Source organism: Phyllopteryx taeniolatus, chromosome 8 (genome assembly GCF_024500385.1).
Source record: "Phyllopteryx taeniolatus isolate TA_2022b chromosome 8, UOR_Ptae_1.2, whole genome shotgun sequence".
NCBI lineage: Eukaryota > Metazoa > Chordata > Actinopteri > Syngnathiformes > Syngnathidae > Phyllopteryx > Phyllopteryx taeniolatus.
Genome location: NC_084509.1, coordinates 29,529,767 through 29,551,154, shown reverse-complemented (window position 1 = coordinate 29,551,154; position 21,388 = coordinate 29,529,767). Strand labels below are relative to the sequence as shown.

Genomic DNA, 21,388 nt, shown 5'->3' with positions numbered 1-21,388 from the left:
GGAGGGGTTTGCGTGTCCCAATGATCCTCGGAGCTAAGTTGTCTGGGGCTTTATGCCCCTGGCAGGGTCACCCATGGCAAACAAGTCCTAGCTGAGGGACCAGACAAAGAACAGCTCCAAAAACCCCTATGATGACAAACAATTCAGGAAGACCTTTTCCCGGGTCACCGGGGCCGCCCTCTGTCCCCTATTGGCCGGGGACAGCTCGAAAGGGTAACGTGGGTCCCCCTTCCCGTGGGCTCACCACCTACGGGAGGGGCCATAGGGGTCGGGTGCGGTGCGAGCTGGGCGGTGGCCGAAGTCGGGGACCTTGGCGGCTACAGAAGCTGGCTCTAGGGACGTAGAATGTCACCTCTCTGGGAGGGAAGGAGCCCGAGCTGGTGTGTGAGGTCGAGAAGTTCCGACTAGATATAGTCGGGCTCGCCTCCACACACTGCTTGGGCTCTGGTACCAGTCCTCTCTAGAGGGGTTGGAATCTCTTCCTCTCTGGAGTTCCCCAAGGTGAGAGGCGCCGAGCAGGTGTGGGTATACTTATTGCCGCCCGGCTCGGCGCCTGTACGTTGGGGTTCACCCCGGTGGACGAGAAGGTACCCTCCCTCCGCCTTCGGGTGAAGAGACGGGTCCTGACTGTTGTTTGTGCCTATCCACCAAACAGCAGTTCAGAGTATCCACCCTTTTTGGAGTCCTTGGTAGGGTTGCTGGAGAGCGCTCCCGCTGGGGACTCCATCGTTCTGCTGGGGGACTTCAATGCTCACGTGACAATGACAGTGAGACCTGGAAGGGCGTGATTGGGAGGACGAGCCTCTGCAACATCGCGTGGACATCGGGGATAGTGCCTCTGGATTGGCAGACTGGGGTGGTGGTCCTCCTTTTTAAAAAGGGCCACCGTAGGGTGCGTTCCCTGGTAAGGTCTATTCAGGGGTGCTGGAGAGGAGGGTCCGTCGGGAAGTCGAATCTCAGATTCAGGAGGATCAGTGTGGTTTTCGTCCTGGCTGTGGAACATTGGACCAGCTCTACACCCTCGACAGGGTCCTCGAGGGTGCATGGGAGTTCGCCAGAGCTTGTCCGAGCTTGGTCCGCATTGCCGGCAGTTGGTCGGACTTGTGAGGTTTGGACTCCGCCAAGGCTGCCCTTTGTCACCGATTCTGTTCATAACTTTAATGGGCAGAATTTCTAGGCGTAGAGGGGGTCCGGTTTGGTGGCCTCAGAATTGCATCTCTGCTTTTTGCAGATGATGTGGTTCTGTTGGCTTCATCAAGCCATGATCTCCAACTCTCACTGGAGCGGTTCGCAGCCGAGTGTGAAGGGGCTGGGATGAGAATCGGCACCTCCAAATCTGAGACCGTGGTCCTCAGTCGGAAAAGGGTGCCATGCCCTCTCCGGGTTGGGATGAGATCCTTCCCCAAGTGGAGGAGTTTAAGTATCTGGGGGTCTTGTTCACGAGTGAGGGAAGAATGGAACGGAAGATTTGAAAGGCGGATCGGTGCGGCGTCTGCAGTGATGCGAACTTTGTATCGGTCCGTTGTGGTAAAGAAGGAGCTAAGCCAAAAGGCGAAGTCTCTATTTACCGGTCGATCTCCGTTCCTACCCTCACCTATGGTCACGAGCTGTGGGTCGTAACCGAAATAACAAGATCCTGGATGCGAGCGGCCGAAATGAATTTGCTCCGCAGGGTGTCCGGGCTCTCCCTTAGAGATAGGGCATCGAGAGGAGCCAAATGAGTTGGCTGGGGCATCTGATTCGGCTGGGGCATCTGATTCGGATGCCTCCCGGACGGTGAGGTGTTCCGGGCACGTCCCACCGGGACGAGACCCCGGGGACGGACGACCCAGGACACGCCGGAGAGACTACGTCTCTCGGCTGGCCCGGGAACGCCTCGGGATCCCCCCGGAAGAGCTGGACGAAGTGGCTGGGGAGAGGGAAGTCTGGGCGTCCCTGCTAAAGCTACTGCCCCAGCGACCCGACCTCGGATAAGCGGTAGAAAATGGATGGATGGATTTCTGGTATAAGTAGCGTACGTGGTAATATTGTGTTGTGCAAATCCCTTCACGTCAGCGCCATTGTGTTTTTTTTGCGTGCAGGCCGGGCCTCCTCAACATGGGCGAGTCGGCCACGCAGCCATGGCTGGCCGACACGTGGCCCAACTCGTGCTCCAACCACAAGAACTGCAGCATTAACTGCTGCGCCGCCGGCGACGCCAACAGCGACAGCAACCTGGCCACATACAGCCGGCCCGGTACGTGAAGCGCAGAAAGAAAAAAAGAACGCAACACCGAAACCACAAACAATAAGAGTGCACAGATAAGACAAAGGTGGGAGCTGCCAGGAGGAAGTAAAGTGTGATATCTGGGTTAGCTCCCCCGAGAGTTCTCTCTTATTTCTTTCTCTCTCTCTCTCTCTCTCTCTCTCTCCACAAGCACGACCTGCACAAATAAATAGTAGGATTAAGAGCAGGCGGCTGTGTTTGATTTCTCCCAGGCTGAAGTTGACATGTTTGCGGGCGGGGGGGGAAAGGGAACGTTCCTAAAGAAAGAAGAGACTCAAGATGTTGCGTTGGTACAGACTGTGAAATAAGTCGTGGTATACATAAAATAACAAAAAATAAGTCAATCTTAAAAGCAGCCAAAAGCAGCCTAGCTTCATAGCGAGCTAGCTGTCTGTGTGCTACTTTATTTGTTGGTCTGTCTGTCGGTTTTATCTCTCCAGCTATCATTCTGTTGATTGTTCTGTCATTTTATCTATCATTCTATCTATTATTATCTTTATCTTAAAACATCTAAGGAGCTATCTAGCCTCATAGCTAGCTACGGCATCTCTCACTTCGACTTCATCTAGCTAGCGAGCTAGTTATACTAAAATCTGTTAGGGTTAGGGTGAGACAAATGGAATGATCGCTAGCTACCCATTGATCACTGTCGATCTATAACTAGCGATTTTTTGGGGAATCGTTTTATTTTAATAGCAGCTAACGAGCTGCCGAGCTTCATCGCTACCCATGTTTTTGTTTTATAGCTATCTAGCTAGGTTTTGTCTAGCTAGCTGTCTATCTATCCATCTATGTATGTATCTATCCTAAAAGCCGCTAACGAGCTGTCTATTTACAGACATAAATAGCTATCTGTCTATCTAGTTATTTGTAAAAATGTATCAATCTAGGTATCTATATCTTGGTATACTGTACATACAAAAACAAAACAAAAGTCCTTGTTTGTCCTAAAAGCAGCTAATGAGCTACCTAGCGTCATAGTTCTATTTCTGTCTGTCAAGCTTCTACTTTTTATTAAAAGCTAGTTAGCTACTGTATCTATGTACAATCTAGCGTAAAAACAGAACAGAGTATGTTTGGTAGGTTTGGTAAGTGGTTTATTGAGTATAAGTAATCCTTGATAAATTGTGCATGTGGCCAGTGAGTGTAAACACACTTGACGTGCTGTGACGTGTTTAACAGGCTTTTGCATGACACCTGTGTGTGTGTGTGTGAGAGACACTAAATTACAAAATAAGATGATCAATTATCCAAACGCGTCTTCCGCTCTCCCGTAAACGGCCACGGCGTTTTGAGAGCGTTAGCCAATGACGAACCGCCTCAGTAACCCTGCCCGTGTCCTCCAGCCGACTGCATCGCCAATTACAACAGCCAGATGGACAATAAGCAGAGCGGCCTCCTGGTGCCCGAGCCGGGGGTGTACGGCGACGTGGACCTGTCCAACAAGATCAACGAGATGAAGACCTTCAACAGTCCCAATCTGAAGGACGGCCGCTTCGCGGGCGCCGGCGGCCAGCCCACGCCGTACGCCACCACGCAGCTCATCCAGTCGTCCATCATGAGCAACAACGACAGGGGGACTGCGGCTGGAGGAGGAGGTGGCGCGGGGGAGCTGAATGACAAGCACTGCTGGAAGCCCTCTGGCGGCATCCTGCAGCCCAAACAGGAAATGCAGTACAGCATCATGGAGCAAAACAAGCTGAACAAGGGTGAGTGCGAGGGGAGGCCCGCCCGCCCGCCCGCCCGCCCGCGAGCAGCCTGGTGGTCCCAAAAGCCTTCATCGTCACCATCCACCTCCTTCTCCTTCAACCTTTCCAATGTGGAAATCCATCGACGACACATCTTGACGCCGTCACTCTTTCCTTCCACCTTTTTGTGTGTGTGACATTTATCTAACCCAGGGGTGTCCAATGTCCGGCCTGCGGCTGTAAAATGAATGCTACATTCTCTAGCGTCTGTCTTTCGCCTACATAAGCCACGGAAACAAACCCGCTTAAATCCTCTGGTGGCTAGAATATTAATATTACAAGTAGCTCGCAATTGCGCTGGATAACCTCGAATACGAACAAAGACGCTCAAGTTCTTATATAGTGGGTGAGGGTCAAGGGTCGGCGCCGTTTTAGCCATGCCCCAAAAAATGAGGAAAACTGAAATGGTGAAACAAATACAATTTTACATACGTTCTCAGTCTTTGCACATTTTCAGCAGTTATCTGCAAACTCTCAAATCTCTCTCACCTTTAACAAAAAAAAAAAGCTGTGATGCAGCTTACCCCCCCACAAAACAATATATAATTGCTTAGCATTTTTTTACCTAGAGTTATTGACTGCGATTTGCGCCGTTTGTTAAAAGATGAAGAACGTCAAAGTGGCCTTCAATTTACAGAGAAAACCCCCTGGACACCCCTGATCTAACCCTTCATCAGCCGCCATGCGATGCGCTCTCATCTCTTCCGCTGCTACATTATCTGCATCATCTCCAAGGCTCATCTTCAGTGTCGGATTTCCAAAAGCAAAAAGACAACGTTATGTCTTTCGTCGCTCGGTTTTCATCGCTTTGTCAAAACTTAGTGAGGTTTTGTGGCGTTTGGGGCCTTTTTTTTCTCTGTACGTTTGCATGCTCAAATAGCTAAAACTCATGAATTGCATTTGTCACACTACTAACATGCCATAACATTTGTTTACTGAGGCTCGAGTTACACTGCAGGTCCAAGCGGCCAATTCTGATGTAATCTATTTCAGCGCACATTTGAAATATGGTGCCTTTTAATGTTTATTTGTGTTGCGCTCACATTGTCAGATGCTGGGTACATATCTGATTTTTACCCAGACCCGGAAGAGGCCCGATTCCGATCTGAAGATCACATTTGCCCGCTCGTCTCTTACGCTGCCATGGCGCATGTCCAAATTGTGCCACGTGAGAGAAAACAATCGTAATTGTGCCAGTTAAACCATGCAGTGTAAATCCAGCCTGTATGCGCAGCAACTATTGGGGCATTCGGATTATATACCTATTAGGTTATCTTTGGCACCGAAAAACAAGGCAAGGCAACAATTTTTAACCGATTTTTAATCTTGACCAATTGTTAAAATGTGAGACCCCACACTTGACGGTGCCAGTCGTGATTTTCCTCCCCTATGCCCGATGTCTTGTCGTAGTACCGAGACTGACTTGTGAAAGACTGATCGTGATTGTAAATATTGAACAGGTTTAACCATGACCATAGTCGGCCCAGATGTTTTCTAAGCAGATTCTGGTGGGACAAAAATGAAAAATAAGTAAAACACACTTAACACACCCCACACCACAGGATAATCTTTCAGAGACACCCGATAATTGGGCCTCTGCAGACTTTGATTGCAAAGGGGGGTGCTCAAATAAGACCCAATCACGGGTATGTGTCTATATATGTCTACAGTAGACATCAGTCCTCGCTTCAAATCTTGCAGAACGTCTTCCCAGAGGCTGAACTATGAGGACCAAACTCATATTTTTGCCCATTTTCACTTCCCGCGGGTGTAATAGCCAATTTCTTTTCCTGTTCCTCAAATCCTGCTCCTTAACAAAGAGACTTTGCTGTCACCTATTTATTACCAATCAGATCGCTACAGAGGCGGCGACGCCCCCATGATGCCGGCCACCATCCCGTACAACCACAGCCACGACAGCCACACCGGGGGCTCCTACAACAGCTCGGACCGAGGCAGCAGCAGCACCTCCGGTAGGACGTCGCTTACACGTTTGATGCAAACAACCTGAGCTAAAGTTAGCATCATTTCCAGTACCAGCTTGTTTTTTGTCACAGTAACTGCCTGAAAGAAAACACACACTTAGTTTTTTGGGGGGGCATTAGCGTCCCTAGTGCACAGAAAGTGGAAATGCCTTCTATTTCTTGATTTGTTTGGACAATCGGCAGCAGTTTGAAAGCAAGCTACTAACGCCTACAGGACGTAATGAGAAATTTAATACAAGTAAGAATTTGAATGTCGATTTTTTGACAAGTAATGTATTCGATTAAAGTGCGATTCATTACCAAGCCTCTGATTGTTTTGTTGTTGTTGTTGTTGTTACAAGTTTTCTCATTTGAGCCTTGAGCATTAAAAACCTTAGTCTTCTTTTACAGACTTTAAAAAAAATGTTCCTATCTTTGATTTGCATTTACTTCACTTTCATTTCCCGTAATGGGCTTTGCTTTAATTGTGGAAGTGCCACTTAATTCTGTCGGGGGGGGGGGGGGGGGACAAGGACAAATGGAAACACATTGGAGTTACGCCATGCAAGGCTGCCACCCTTAATGCCACGTATCCATTCTGATATCCCATTTCAAGTTGCAGTCGTTAGGCCTCACAGCTCATTGGTTCCCACTCTTGGTATTAATTGGGTGCTTATTTTTTCTTTTTTGCAGCATTTTCTTTACACACCGCGGGGGTAACTGACGCCTGCCTTTATCGCACTTGCTATTACTGAAGCCCTGAAAGGCACGTGGGCCCATTAAAAGAAAGTGTGAGCATTATTCATGCATTTATTCTGCGGTCCATTCACGCTCCGTTAGTCGTCTGTCAATCATTCGGGCTTTGAGCGCGAGGCGGTGTCAAAGGCCCTCTTGGAATCGTTGTTTATTATTATTCTTCGCATGATTGAATCGGCTTTTGTGGGGGCCTCGACATGGCAGAAAGCGCACCAATTTTGGCAAACGCGTGGATCCTAGTGAACGGATGTATTTTAGTGGTCCCCGATACCTCCGCCCCCCTGCCAAAATCACTTGGTAGCGCCCCCTGGAAAGTTTGAAGGAATTAGCCCCGGTACCAAGTTTGACAGAGCAACGTGAAATTTGGTGGACATGCCTATCCTGACAGGACGCACGGAAAAAAGATCTCAAGGACATATGTTCGAAATTTGAAAGGAAGCGGTTATTTGGGGACAGTTTCATTGTCCGTACTGTGATGGATTCTACGAACTAGGGAATTTGCCCATACGAGTCCCATTCGGAAGTAGCTGTCCTATTCTGATGGGCGACGCTAAATTGCCAAGCTTTCTTGCCGACGCCATCTCATGTGGGCAGAACATGGCGTTTCGCCATGACAAAATCTGCCCTCCTGTTACGCGTTTTGCCAAGTAGCACCAAGCTTTTTCATAACAGGACACACAAAAAAGTCTGAAGGAGCCTTGTCCGAAATTGAACAGGAGCTCGGCCACTTCGTGGATATTTCGAGGCTTGTACTTTGACAAACTCTTCTAGGGAATTCTCTCAGATGGGCATCAAACCAGCCATCCTAGACAAATGCGTGAGGGGGCACAGCACTTAGGCGGCATTGTAAGGGCATAACTAATGCAAAAAAAGTTATCAGGAACACAACGCTAAGATACAGTATGCGAGACCGTCAACAGACGTGGGCGAGACACAACAAGGGAAGATGCTGGGTGAGGCTGCGATGATGCGCAGCCAATCAGCTCACGGGATAAATCCGCTCGTGCTCTCATTGGTCGACGTCGCGCCGGGAACCAATCGCGCGCCCTGTTGCATGTACAGTACAGTACAGTACAGTACAGTAAAGTAAAGTACAGGCAAAGCCTCTGAGTCAACTCATCTCTTTGTTTGGCATGGAGGGAAATCTTCTCTCTCGTGCATCAACATGAAACAACGCGTATGGCTGCTGATATGGCTGTATTTTTGTCATTTTTATTTTTGGATGATTTTTTGGGGAAAAACCCGCAAAGCACTGAAGCGCGAAGTGGCGAGGGACCACTGTATTTACACTCACATTCACACAATTTAGTCTTCATGTTTTTGAACTCCATCTAACGAGACCATCGAACCACCCCTTTTTTCCGTGTTGCCCGCGATGCTAAATTGGGAAGCTTTTTTGTCGACTCGTCAAAGTTCGATGATCATTTTTAGGATTGGCCATGAAAAAGCCCCAAATTATCGCTGCTCGCATCTTTAACTCAAGTTGTTGTTTTTTTTTGCGTGTTTGATCGAGCAGGCAGCCAAGGTCAGAAGAAGGGAACGCGCACCCCCAAACAGCCGAAACAGAGCACAATGAATTGGGCTGACCTCCTGCCTCCCCCGCCCGCCAACCCGCCCCCGTCGCGCAACGCCGAGGACTGCTATGACGGGTATGATCTGCCCGAGGGGGGTTTAATCTGTGTCAAACCTTGATGGAGGGACGCCATGAATATTTACCACATGTTTTCTTGTGTTGAAAAACACGCGCGTCTCCGGCAAATGATGTGGAAATAATGAGCCTTCACTTCCCTCCCCGATGTTGACAGCTGCGACCCAGACATGCAGTGCTCCATGCCGCCCTGTCACATGTACCTGCAGCCCGGCGAGCTGGAGGAGGAGGAGGAGGAGGAGGAGATGGAGATGGAGAGGGGGCCCACCCCTCCCGTCCGGGGCACGGCCTCCTCCCCCGCCGCCGTGTCGTACAGCCACCAGTCCACCGCCACGCTCACGCCCTCGCCGCAGGAGGAGATGACGCCGATGTTGCAGGAGGCGCCCGACAGTCACGAGCGCAGGTAAAGTCATCCCGCGCTACGCTATATCGCACGATGACCGTGTCGCAGATTGTGCTTTTACACCTTTTTTCCGTCTTCTCAGTTGTCCGTCTAGCATACTGTATGTGGTTCCAATTTGGTAGCGATCAGAAGAAATAACTACGATGACTTTGTTTTGAAAGGATTCACAGAAATGGCCAAAATGCCGGAGTTCCAGTGGCAGGGATGGGTTCTTGAGACGTTTTTGTGGGTCGAAAAAATGTCTTGTTCCGAAGTGAATCTGGCTTCATAAGCTGAATAAAAACAAAAAAAATCCCAAATTAAAAATCCCAAAAAATTTCAAAAGGCAGGCGGTTGATTTTACCAATGTGTCAATTCACTTTCAATTTTGGCTTTTTTTGCACAGGCGCTGACAAAAACTCAACTCTTTCACCATCTGACAATAAACCAGTTTCAAATTTAGTAGCGATCAGAAAAATCCAAATCTGTTGGCCAAGTTTGTATGGAAATGAGCAGTATGACTCTTTTCAAACCAAAAGGTCAGCCTTCCTCCGTCTTTTTCTTGAGACTTTTTTGTGGGTCTCCTCATGATAGACATGGCTACCAAAAATGACCGTTGGTGCCGAGCCCATTTTGGGGTTGGCGCTGTAGCTTCGGTTTGAGCGATGCTTGTTAACGTTCTCCTCAACCGGGCCCTCACTTGTTCACTTGCAAGGCGCCACGCTGTGAGCCCCCCGCCCCTCTCACCCTCACACACATACGGCTACATCGCCAGCCCCCTGGATGGCATGGAGGAGGACGACGAAGAGGAGATACCTGAGGAAGACGAGGAGGAGGAGGAGGACACAGATGCCGACGTGGCCAAGATGCACTACCACCACACCCACCCCCACGCGCACCCCCACCACCCGCAGATGCACCCGCGCCGGCTGCTGCTGCGGGGCATCGAGCAGACGCCGGCGTCCAGCATGGGCGACCTGGAGAGCTCTGTGACGGGCTCCATGATCAACGGGTGGGGCTCCGCCTCCGAGGAAGATAACGTCTCCTCGGGGAGGTCCAGTGCCGTCAGCTCGTCGGACGGCTCCTTCTTCACGGACGCCGACTTCGCGCAGGCTGTAGCGGCTGCCGCGGAGTACTCGGGCCTCCGGGTGGCCAAACATCCCGGAATGCAAGGCCAGGAAGCTGCGGCGCTGTCGGGTAGGTTCACTAGAGACGTAATAAGGCAAAATACGGGGGCTAGGTTATTATGAGAACAAAACATCGTACGTGACATTTTTAAGGCCACAGGGGGACGATCGCACAAACGCGGCTTCCGTGACATAACGTATGCTCCGCTTTTGCTTTCTCAGCGCGGAAATACCAAATCAACCCGTCGGGCCGCCGTCCCGGCAGCCCGGTGTCCACGGACGGCAGCATGAGTATGGCGGCGGTGCACAGGAGGCCTCCGAAGAAGCAGAAGCAACACCCGCCCGCGGGGAACCAGAGACGTGAAGCCTACAGCGAAGGTAGCGCGCCGTTCTTCACCTCCATTGGAAAAACACTACAATGGTTCCCGGCTGACTCTCACTCGCTTTGCACGACAGCGGTCAATGCTAACATGAGCTCTGGTGTCCGTGGCTAAAATACATTCACGTAGCGTATAGCAGCGGTAGCCGTTGAGCTCCATTACTCCACAAGCATGCAAATGGCCTCTATTCTCTCCGCAAAGATGGACGACGAACGTGGGAAACGTTGCCACGTCGGGTCTGCGAATCGTCTTCCCTCGCTTCCAGTCCTCGCGGGGCTCGCCCGGCCGCTTTTTGGCCGGCCCGTTAATGAAATTGATGAAATGATTAGAAACATAAAAAACAGATCATAAAATGTCATCATAAAGTTTTAGTAGCATGTTTTCCCCCCTTTTACTGCTCTTGCTTATTGCTCGGCGAAATTCATATAAAGTAGATTAGATGGGCCGATCCCAAAAAAAAATGGCCTTACGAGCCACGCACACACAATAGACCTGTGAGGATCGTCTGCACCGTCGTTTTTAACAGAACAACTGAATAAAAGCTCTTGTCGCCGTTGGGCAGAATACTGACACACATATAGCATCCAGATGGTCAATATTTCACGAACAAGTGCTCTGTGAATTTTGAGCTCATTTCCAATGATGTCAATATTCGGTGACTGGGAGCGCAGCAACATCCGTACAACAGCACGTCTCGGTGGCTGGCTTTAGGAACCGAGAAGAAATCACTTCGACAAATGGAGCTACGGCTCTGTATTAAATATATATTAGGGATGGGACGACCTTGACCCTTGAACTACCAATCAGTCGAGCACATTAAGAAAGCAAAGAATCCGTGGTTGGCGTTCGGTAGAAGGTTTTAACATTTCGAATGCATTTTGTCATCATACAACCCAAGTGTGGCACCCAACACGGATGAGATAAAGCTTGTTCAAATCGTCACCGCGCTACTATTTCATATGTTCTGCGATTTGGACAAAAACAACAACAACAGATGTTCAATCAGATGTCCCCAAACATTTTGTGGCTCCAACTCAGCATTTGGAGTCCAGCGTCCGGCGTTGCGGATGTGCTGCCGGCGCCAGCTGAACCTCGAGCGTCGGAAGCACTCGACGGCGACATTTAATGTCCGGCTGAGCGGCGGCTTTACATTCAGCCCCCCTGCGCCCCCGCGCCCCCCGCTTCCGCTTCCTTATATTCCGTTCCTGTCCTCCTCTTCCTCTTCCCTTGAGCTGCGAGGGCTCGGCCTGACAGTCCGTCCGTCCGTCCGTCCGTCCGTCCTCCTGCTGATTGCATTTGATCTGAATGGATTGTTTTTCATTTGGAGGCTATTGCCGACAGCCCCCGCCCCCTTGCCCTCCCCCTCACCCATCCTGTCTCCTGCCGCAGCCCGTCCAGCCACTTGCACGATCTGGACGGGAAAAAAAAAAAAAAAAAAAAAAAGATATATATATATATAAAGTTAATACTATTCAAGTATTTTTGAATGTACAATTCTATGCTTCAAAAAACATGTAATTTTTTTTCAGAGCATTGTGATCAGTCAACTCTCAATGGTTATTATCATGATTATGAAGTTTTTATTTGCTCCAGCGTGAGCATATTCTTCAATTGATTTGAATCAATATAGAGGAAAAAAAGCCCAACTCTTTTTTTTAGCTTCCAATACATTCTTGGATTGATTGATTTTTTTAATATTCTCCCATAAAGACACATTAAATCGATTCAAAACAATAGAGTGGCAGCTTGAATTGTTCTTCTTAGAAATTCCGATTTCATATCTCTTCCAGTGGCTTTCCACACACTGCAATCTTTTTATAAGCCGCTTGCCTCGGCCCCATCTTTGACCTCCTCCTTTTGCACAGTGCATGTGGGGGGGCAAGCAAAAGATCTGCAGCGCCCCTCCTCGCTGACCTCCTTTTTTGTCTGCCACCTCCACCTCGTTCATCCTCCCCTTGCCCATTCGCGAAATGTGAAGTCCGGATTGCTTCCCGTTTGTTTGTATTGTGCGACGTAGCGGTTATCGTGTCGTTTGTCCCGCAGATCTTCCGCCGCCACCCGTCCCCCCCCCGGCGGTGCTGAAGTCCCCCACGCATCCCTCCAAGGCGGGCCCGGAGGGCCGGGCGGCGGTCTCCCCCAAATCGGGAGAGGGTCGAGACAAGAGAGGGGCGGCGGGAGCGGGGGGCTACCGACCCAAAGAAGGCTCGGACCCCAGAACCGGCTCGTCGGAACGCAGGGAGGTCCAGGAGAGACAAAAAGCGCACGGGGGCAAAGGCGGCCACAGGGGGCGCCAACAAGCAGGTACCACACCAAATGGTTTTACCGGAGCCCCCTGGCGGTTTCGGAAACCAAACGTTTGAAGCGTCATTTTAGCCCCTGAAGTCACTTTGAAATGCGGTCGTCGTTCGTGTCTGTCGTGAGTCGACGCACGAAAAAAGTCACGCTTGAATAGACACGGGGGGTCTGCCATTTTGCTGAGCATTTTAGGGTCCTGGGGACTTTGCCCGATCGCAAACGACATACATAGATAGATGATGCTAAGTTTTGAACGGTTTCAGTTTTTATCACGGCAGCAAATAATAATCACAAAACTCGAGGAAGGATTTTATTTCGACAAATTCAGCCCCTGAAGCCAATTTCACTTAGCCAAATGGAATTTGGTAGTAGAACCAGAATGCTTTGAAGCGGCCATTTTAGGCGATGCTAAATGGTGAACCATTTCAATTTTTGGTTGACGACTGCCCATAAAACACAAAACTAATCAAATCGAATGAAGGATTTTTTTTTTTTGGGGGCCCTGACAGCCAATTTCCATCCATCCATCCATTTTTTTCTTTTACCGCTTCTCCTCACGCGGGTCGCGGGCGTGCTGGAGCCTATCCGAGCTATCTTCGGACGGGAGGCGGGGTTGACCCCGAACCGGTCGCCGGCCAATCGCGGGCCACAGAGAAACAAACAAGGAGGCTTTACGCGACCAGGATTTTTGGCGCCGTTTCAAGAAACGAAATGTTGTATTTTCATTCTTGGGTGTGGCCAGAAATCATCTGCGAAGCTCGGTGCGGCTTCGTCCAACGGTGAGCGTTTGTGTCCGACAGGTACAGAGGACATTCGGCCGTACAGCCGACCGCAGTTCCCGGCGGTCAACGGCCCGCGAGACCCGAGCTCCTCCGGCTCCGTGTCCTCCAGGGGCTCGGGGGGGCGGCGGAGAGGCGACGCCGGCTACAGGAACGCCGCCGACGTGAGCCTCGGCACCGTGGCGGCTTTCCAGACGGGAAATGAAGAGCTTGAGGTACGAAATATTGTGCGAGCAACAAAAATGTGTGACGCTAACGTCATCGTCTTGCTCTTCTTGTCCAGATGGCGGAAAGCTGAAGAAGATGAAAAGGAGGTTTTTTTAGTTTGTTTGGGGGGGGGGGGGGGGGGGGGGGGTTGTTTTCTCTTCTAAATATCTCAGTATTTCACCGCCATGTCAGCTGCCGCCCACACCGTACGTCATTTCTTTACAAAACATGCCGACGTCATCTTTTTTTTTTTCTTCTAATTTATCCCGATTGGAGAGATAAGGAAATGGAAAAAATGGTGTATTCCAGTGCACCGCGAGGGTATTTATGGTTCATTCCAATGCAATATGGAGTGAAAACAGGGGGGAAAAAAAGGCTCTCGAGCTACTTTGGGTTGAGTCGGCACACAAGCGTTACTGAAAGATGCGAGCGGCGAGGGCCGGCTGGACTTTGCGTGTGTAAATATGCGTACAACATGTCATACGTCGTCCCGTTGCGGTACCTCCATTTGTATTCCCCGGTTTTGTTTTTGGTTGTTTTTTTTAAAATGCCAATCCTAATTTTATTATGCCAGTAAATCAAAATATTTGATCATTTCCCTCCAATTGTGTAAATTGCAATATTATTTAGCAACCTCAAGAGTGTGCCACTTTGGGATTTGTCTTTCTTTTTTTTTTGTAATGCACTGTTATGTTTTGTGTCGTCGTCAATGTTTTTTGCTTTGGTTTTTGTTTTGTTTTACATTGGTTTTAAAAGCACAATCACTAAAACTTTATTTTAAACCATTTTATCTATTAACCTTTTTGTCTTACCGGCGGGAAAACACAGGTTAAGACAAAGGAGTCTAGTTAATCATGATGATGATGATGATGATGATGATGATGATGTTCATAAGTTTAGCTGTTTTTATTTTTTTTTTGCGAAGGCTCGTCTCTCGCTTCGGTTCTCAAGTGACGAGAAATTCCCCAAGAAAAAAAAGAAAGTACAGAAAAGGCAAAGGACAGTTCATGTGAATCACAGCTGCAATGTAAATATTTGTTTGGCATTGACCGTAATATCAGCGATCGCACACGAACCTGACGGGGGAAGAAAACAAAAAGGCTTACCTTTGTCGACTAAATGCACTTAAAAGAATGTTTTGTCAAAGGAGTCACTTGGAGGCAAAGGGTGGGGCGGGATCTGGAGAGGAGCAAGAGGTTGCTTCGGTGGACAACACAAAACCGGAGGCGACCGAGCTCCGTTGGTCTTTTGAAAGGGAGCAAAGGGTGCTGTTGTTTATTCATAGGACATCTTCAAACATTTGTTTCGTAACGCAAAAAAAAAAAAAAGGAAAACAACTGCAAAAAAAATGGAGGAATAATAAAAGACAAAATCAAACTCATGTGTGTGTGCGCTTATGTGTTGGTTTCAGTTTGGGATTTGCTTCTTTTGCGTGTCAGCGTAGCAGCACGCCCAAATAGAAAACAAACGGACAAAGAACAAGTTGCCGCTGATATTAGCGGGACGTTTTTGCTTCTACTCCTTTTTGGAACGTGTACTTTGACTTGATTTCCATTTTTGGGGGTTTCAAACGAAAGACTTCAATCTATTTATCAATATTTATAGTACATGTTGCATTTTTGTCCAATATTTTCATTTTTATTTGTTTCATGTTTTATCTTTGCCATCTAATATATTTGTGTATTTTTTTCTCATTATTTAGCACACTTTTGACTTATTTATTTGATCATATTTATGTCTAGTATATTTATTTGTTTCCTAATTTTGGGGTCCTATTATTTAAAATGTTGTTTTTTTGGGGGGGCCATTGTTTTCCATCTTTTTGTACATTTCAATATTTCCGTATTTTTTTCCCTTAATGACGCCTACTTTCCATACTTTTTCAATGTATTATTCTGTGCGTTTGACGGGAGGCAATATTTCCCAAATGAGCGCGTTTGGGCGCACCTCACGCACGGTTTGACTCGTGAGCAAATCCCAGACGTACTTAACGCGATAACACGGGTAAGTGTGATCATTTTGCCAGCAATTGAAACATTTCCAAGCGTTCCATCTGTAAATATCTATCAGTTTTTCGCCGTCTTTGCGACCGAGGCCCCTCGCGGCCTAATTTGCACTTAATTGTGCTTCGTTCACACTTCATGTTGTGTTTGCGTATCAATACGTCTGCCCGCTCTGGCAGGCCCCGGTGATCGATTTGAACAAGGAGCTTTTAGTATGCACAAGCGGTACTACTCGATGTGGGTCAAACGCAGCCCCGATAGGAGAAAAGACATCGATAAATTGCATTTTAGCTCATCGAAATCCAGGGATGGAGCATAAAAGTCTATTTCTGTATTCAATATCACAGCAGTACGTCGTGACCGAAGGTGCACCTCGGCCTTGGGTAACCATAGAAACGGCAGCAGCTTTAAATGAGAAGGCCCTCAGAACTGGTTGTAACCCTTTAGCCAAAGCCCACCAGCACTCCCAACGTTGATTTCTGATTTCTGATCCAACTGGGACATTGTAAGCCGAGAAAGGAACCTTACTGCGTTTGCGATGTTACGAAGTGAAGAATCTCTTCAAATGTGAAGAAAATGTATATAGCAAAAAAATGTAAAGTTCGGAAACGCCTCATGCCTTTTAATGACGTCTCCATTCGCGATATTCAAAGCGAGACGCTCTAAACAAGGAAACTGTTTTTTTTCCTTTTGGCGATTGTCTGCCGTCTGCTTCGTTAACGTCCCAATTAAGCCGACATCTGCGTGTTGTCACCGTCGCACGTGCGCGTCAAGAATCTTTTTTTTTTAAGAGTCTCCAGAACTCATTAATTTCAGTCCAGAGGTGGGAACAGTGGATATAAAAAGTCCACACACCCCTGCTCAAATGCCACATTTTTTACGGTATAAGAAAATGGGCCAAGAGAATTCATTTACAATTTTTTTTTGTTTTGTTACCTGTACAACTTGATTTTGTTTTCTAAATCTTTTCAAGAGCGGAAGGAAAAATAAAGAATTGAAATGAGGAGGTTGCAGAAGTGTACACACCCTCTTATAACGGGGACGCGGCTGTGTTCGGAATGACCCGATCACGTTCAAACTCGTCAGCGCACACGGGGCCCCTTTTAGAGGGTCTCTGATTAGCTCCCAAGTGAAGTTTAGATGTTCTAGTAGGCTTTTGCTGACATTTTGGGACGCTTCCAAGCAGAAGCCTGAAGGAGGGAACCTTTCTTTCGAGGTATCTTGAAAATGCTGATTTTCAAATAGCCGAGTTGACTCTGAAAGTCTGACTGGCGTCAAGTCATGGTAGAACATTTTTGGCTCTTCTCGTGAAGGTCCTGCTGGTCCTGGTCCAGTCCTGCCAAGCAGACGGAGGACGCCACTGATGCTTAGCCTGGACGAGATCTCCAGAAAAGAGCATCCAAGTGCGGCCCCTCTTCGTACCACCGTCTGCTGGGCCAGACTTGCTCCTTATCTCCTTATGTTCCAAAGTCTGCTCAGAGTCTCTTTTTTTGGGGGGGGGGCAGCTCAGTGTTAGTGTTTCCTTGTAAATTCTGACATTCACATTTATTGACAACTTGTTGTTTTAACAGTAGTATAACTTCATTTTCATGACTTTTTCAAAGAGGGGTTTCATTCCAGGGTTATCGTTCCAAATAAAGGTTTCCAGACAGGGTTCGGGTTTCAAAGAACGGTTTGTCATTCCAGATTTGTGTTTGCAAATTGCATTAGGGTTTCAAACAGGGTTTGAGGTTCAAGTCAGGGTTTCGTGCCAAGGATATCGTTCCAAATGAAGGTTTCAAGCAAGCACTCTGGTTGGAGTTTGAAAGTAGGGTTTCAAGCCAAAGTGGGCGTTCAAAAGTAGTCGTCCAATTTAGGGTTACAGATTCTAATTAGGGTTAGGATCTCAACTCGGGATCGGCGAGGGTCGTGTTTGCGCGGGCGTAGTTCCGTTCAGGTGTACCTAACGTTGTGTCCCGCGAGTCACTCGGCAGACTCCATTGTGCCAGTAAAAGCCCCCTCGGCGCTCGTGGAGTCACATGGCCACACCGCCGAGGAGCGCTTCAAATTCTCAACGAGGATGAGACAAAGAAACAAAGAAGGCCGCAAATCCAGAAGCAGTGCAAAGGCCGAGACGTTCCAAAACCCCCAAAACAATTGCATTCATCTCCTGACATTTCTAGATTGGGTTAACCTTTCTGCTACCATTGGTCCTGCTTATTAGTCTCCTTTTTGTTGAAGTCAAATAATAATGGATACAGACGTCCGTCGGCCAATCGGACGCGGTTCCTTTTATCTGCTCCGAGCAGCGAAAGGATGAAGACCTCGCTTAAGGTCGGGGGAGAGCTCGTGATGGTCAAACAAGCGAATGGAAAGAAGAAGAGAAAAAAAACAACTTAGTTACTTCATTCTGTTCCATTATGATGAATACAATAAAACAATGAAATATTATTCTATGTCAAATTTACAATTTGACACAAAATGAAAAATATTTGTACATTTCATACTGTAAAAATACTTCCTGCGTTTGTGTACTGTATTAAAAAAAACAACAACAACTGATGATATCATTCTAACTACAAATCTAACGGTGACTTTGAACTTTTACCCGGTATAGTAGCGTTTTAAAATCTGTTCAAAAACTTCCAAATCAAATTCTCGGTCTTTGTTAGCTGTTTGTGAAATTTTGTACTCCGACGCTACATTCCGTCGCATCCTGTGCATCTCCTGGGGGCTAAGCCCCCCCCCCCCATAAACGATCAAGCGCTTGCCTCTTGGACGCAGTATGCAGGTGTCCCTAATGGAGTGTCCGTTGAGATGTTTTCCGTTGCAGCGGCACTAGCATGAGGTCCCAAGTTGGAATTACCTGCGCATAATTGGAATGATTCCCTATCATGATGTATATTGCAATCCATCTTTATAATTACCGCGCACTAAACCACCCCCCCCCCCCCGCCCAATTTGTTCCTCTCTAGATCGCTCGCAATTAAGCATCTTTAGAGAAGGAGGAAATGACTGCTTTTGTGGTCTCATTTTTCACGTGCATCACCAATTAATACATCACAACAGTGTGTGTGTGCGTGTGCGCGACCGTGCATCTTATTATCATATTACGCCTTCACTCATTAGCTTCTCGCTGTTACGAGAGGCCGTCTGTTGGGGGAGGAACCAAGTAGGAACAACTTCGGACTGCTCTGCTCAAATTTGACACCTTTGGACATTTAACAGCAGTAAAAAGACCCAAAATGTCCTTATTTCAGAGTCCAAGTCTTGTCTTTTTCTGGCACAGCTCGTTTCAAACGAGGGTTTCAAGTGAGGATTAGGGTTTTAAATGAGGAGTGGAACCCCAGATTATGGTGTCCTACAAGGGTCAAGGTTTGAAATTGTGGTCCGGTTTCTCAGGTCAAGTCTCAAATTTCATGTCAGTGTTCGCGGTTCAAAGTGAGGCTTCGGTTTTGAAAAGAGGGTTAGGGGGAACAAAAACGGGCTCAGTCTTTGCAGACAGATACAGAAGATGGATATGGTTGAAAATCCATTTCTTTCAGTACTCGTACATTAAACATTTGGGAAAAGATTTGCCTCATTTGGACATAACAAATCATTTCCTCGGTTTGTTGTGTGCGTGCGGCCTCGTTTCTCCTGACACACTTGAGCGCCTCGTCTCATCTTCGTGCGGTTGGCGCGACGCGTGGTGACCACGTCGCGGGCTTTCTTTCATTTCCTCTTGTCGTCCATCACGCAGCAGACGGCTGCGATCTCGTCGTCCTCGGCCCCCCCCCCCCCCCCCCCCCCCCCCCCCCCCCCCCCCTCCAAAAACAAACAAACAAACAAACAAACAAAACCTCCCAAAGTCCATCCAGGAAGTCCGGAATTGGTCGCACGCTTGTTGTTGTTGTTGTTGTTGTTTTTCTATCTGGGAAAGAGTACACACCTCTTTGTAACATTTACCAACAATTGGCTTGGTAGGTTATAACATAGTAATACTTGTGTTATGCTTTCAAATTTTGGTTTTCAAGTCAGTGGTAGGGTTCAAATCAATGTTAAAGGTCAGGTTTCCAGCAAAGGTTAGGTTTTCAATTTCAGGTTTCAAGCCAATGTGGAAGGTTCAAAGTATGGATTCATTTTCAAAATTAGAGTTTCAAGACAGGATTAGGGTATCAAATTAGGGTTTCGAGCTTCTGAAGTTTTGGCTTAGTGCTATTGAGTCCGTTCGGAGCTTCTTCCATGCTATCTATCTATCGAATCGAATCTATTCTATTTTCTTAAAACCCTGACTTGAGCTCCTCCTTCCCGGCTTCAAAGCCTAACTTGAAACCTTACTCTTGACTTGATTCCGAACCCTAACGCTATCTTGTTGGAAAGCCAAACCGTGACTTGAAAGACTAAAATGAAATCCTCAGTGTTGTTTGAAACCCTAACCCTGGCTTCAAACCCTAAACCCTGAATTTGAAACATCCATTTCGAAAACCTAACCTTTGTATGAAATCGAAACCGTGGCAACTTGAAACCCTAACGCTGACGTAAAAAAAAAACCTCAGATTTTAAAAGCCACAACTTTTTTTTTCCTTGATCGGAAGCAACAAACTTTGAATGTGCTCTTTGTCATTGTTTATGGAACAGAGCTCTCATGGTAACGTAAGAGAGAGTAAGAGTTACGTAAGAGTTTGCCGGGTCTCATTTTCATCTCCCATTTCCGGCCCGTCAGCTCGGCTGAGCTCAGACGCGGCGGCCGATGTTGCGCCGGGACCCGACCTCCGCGTCCTTGCCACTTCGTCTCGTGTTCGTTGGCGCGTGAGATGTGCGCTCGCGGCGTGAAACTCCTCGAGGAAGTCACTGGAAGCCGTGTCGACCCGCTCGGCCTCGACAGGAAGTGTTTGCGCTCTGACTCCAAACGCTTTTTTTTTATTTTTTTAATCCGATCATCTCATATTCCTCCTAATTCCTCCCCCTCATCATATCTTGTTAATACGTTATTTAATGAGCCACACTTGTTACAAGTGTTTAGATTAATTATACATCGCCCAATGTTGATCTGATTAAAAAAAAACACAGATGAAACATTTCTCCTATTCGGCATAAGTGGGCCCTTCCTTATCTCCTTGACGACAGAGCACAACGAGTTTTGACAATATTGTCTTTTGAAGAGAACTATTCAAACAGATGCACCCAAGCAGTGGCGGTGCTAGACCGATTTTAGTGGGGTGGCCAGACTGGGGCCGAGGATTTTTTCCAGAGGGACCAGACAACAGTCCAGTCAAAAATCAACTTGGTTGGTACATGAAAATCCATAAATGAACAGGGGGGCAAGCACTACCCCCCTCCCCGGCCCCCAAGAACCACCACTGCCTTCGAGGCCAGATGCACTAATACATTTGGAGTAAAACGGTCAACGGTTGAATTCCACTTGACGAATATAAGCGTCCTTGGCAGTGAATGAGTGAATCGGTAGCCCAATCTAGGAGCTTGCTTCATGCCAAGTTTCAAGCTCATATTGCCAGACAAATTTGACGACTTCAATATTCAGGCAGCTGTACAGACGGCGCTTTTAACAGGCAAAGAAAAAAGGGACATCTTTGCATCATTTCCTTGCGTCTCCTCGACATTCCTCCATCTCATCGTGTTAATTTGCTGCTTCAGTGACACACATCATTGAGGGGGGCTGGTTTTTAATCCCGGCCCCCCTCACCCGTCCCTCCTTGTACAAGTCGTGCGCCCACGCGCCATTCAAATTATGAAGCATAATAGCGACAAAGATGCATTTCTAAAGGCTTGGCTTCCTGCCTGACTTGAATGCCGCCGCCGCCGTGTTTACGCCTCCCACACGTGCCCCCCCCCCCCCCCCCCCCCCCCACCT

The 21,388-nt window shown here is 47.8% G+C and overlaps 1 protein-coding gene across 5 annotated transcripts in view; it reads left to right on the top strand.

Moving 5' to 3' along the window:
* Positions 1-21,388, top strand: part of robo1 (roundabout, axon guidance receptor, homolog 1 (Drosophila)) — a 231,538-nt gene that overhangs the window by 202,310 nt on the left and 7,840 nt on the right. For all 5 annotated transcript variants that reach the window (XM_061781148.1, XM_061781149.1, XM_061781151.1 and 2 more), the window contains 9 exons: positions 2,082-2,236; positions 3,613-3,975; positions 5,868-5,987; positions 8,251-8,383; positions 8,540-8,785; positions 9,480-9,961; positions 10,114-10,269; positions 12,315-12,572; positions 13,367-13,560. In XM_061781148.1, the coding sequence (XP_061637132.1) occupies positions 2,082-2,236; positions 3,613-3,975; positions 5,868-5,987; positions 8,251-8,383; positions 8,540-8,785; positions 9,480-9,961; positions 10,114-10,269; positions 12,315-12,572; positions 13,367-13,560 (2,107 nt within the window). The remainder of the gene's footprint in view (positions 1-2,081; positions 2,237-3,612; positions 3,976-5,867; positions 5,988-8,250; positions 8,384-8,539; positions 8,786-9,479; positions 9,962-10,113; positions 10,270-12,314; positions 12,573-13,366; positions 13,561-21,388) is intronic.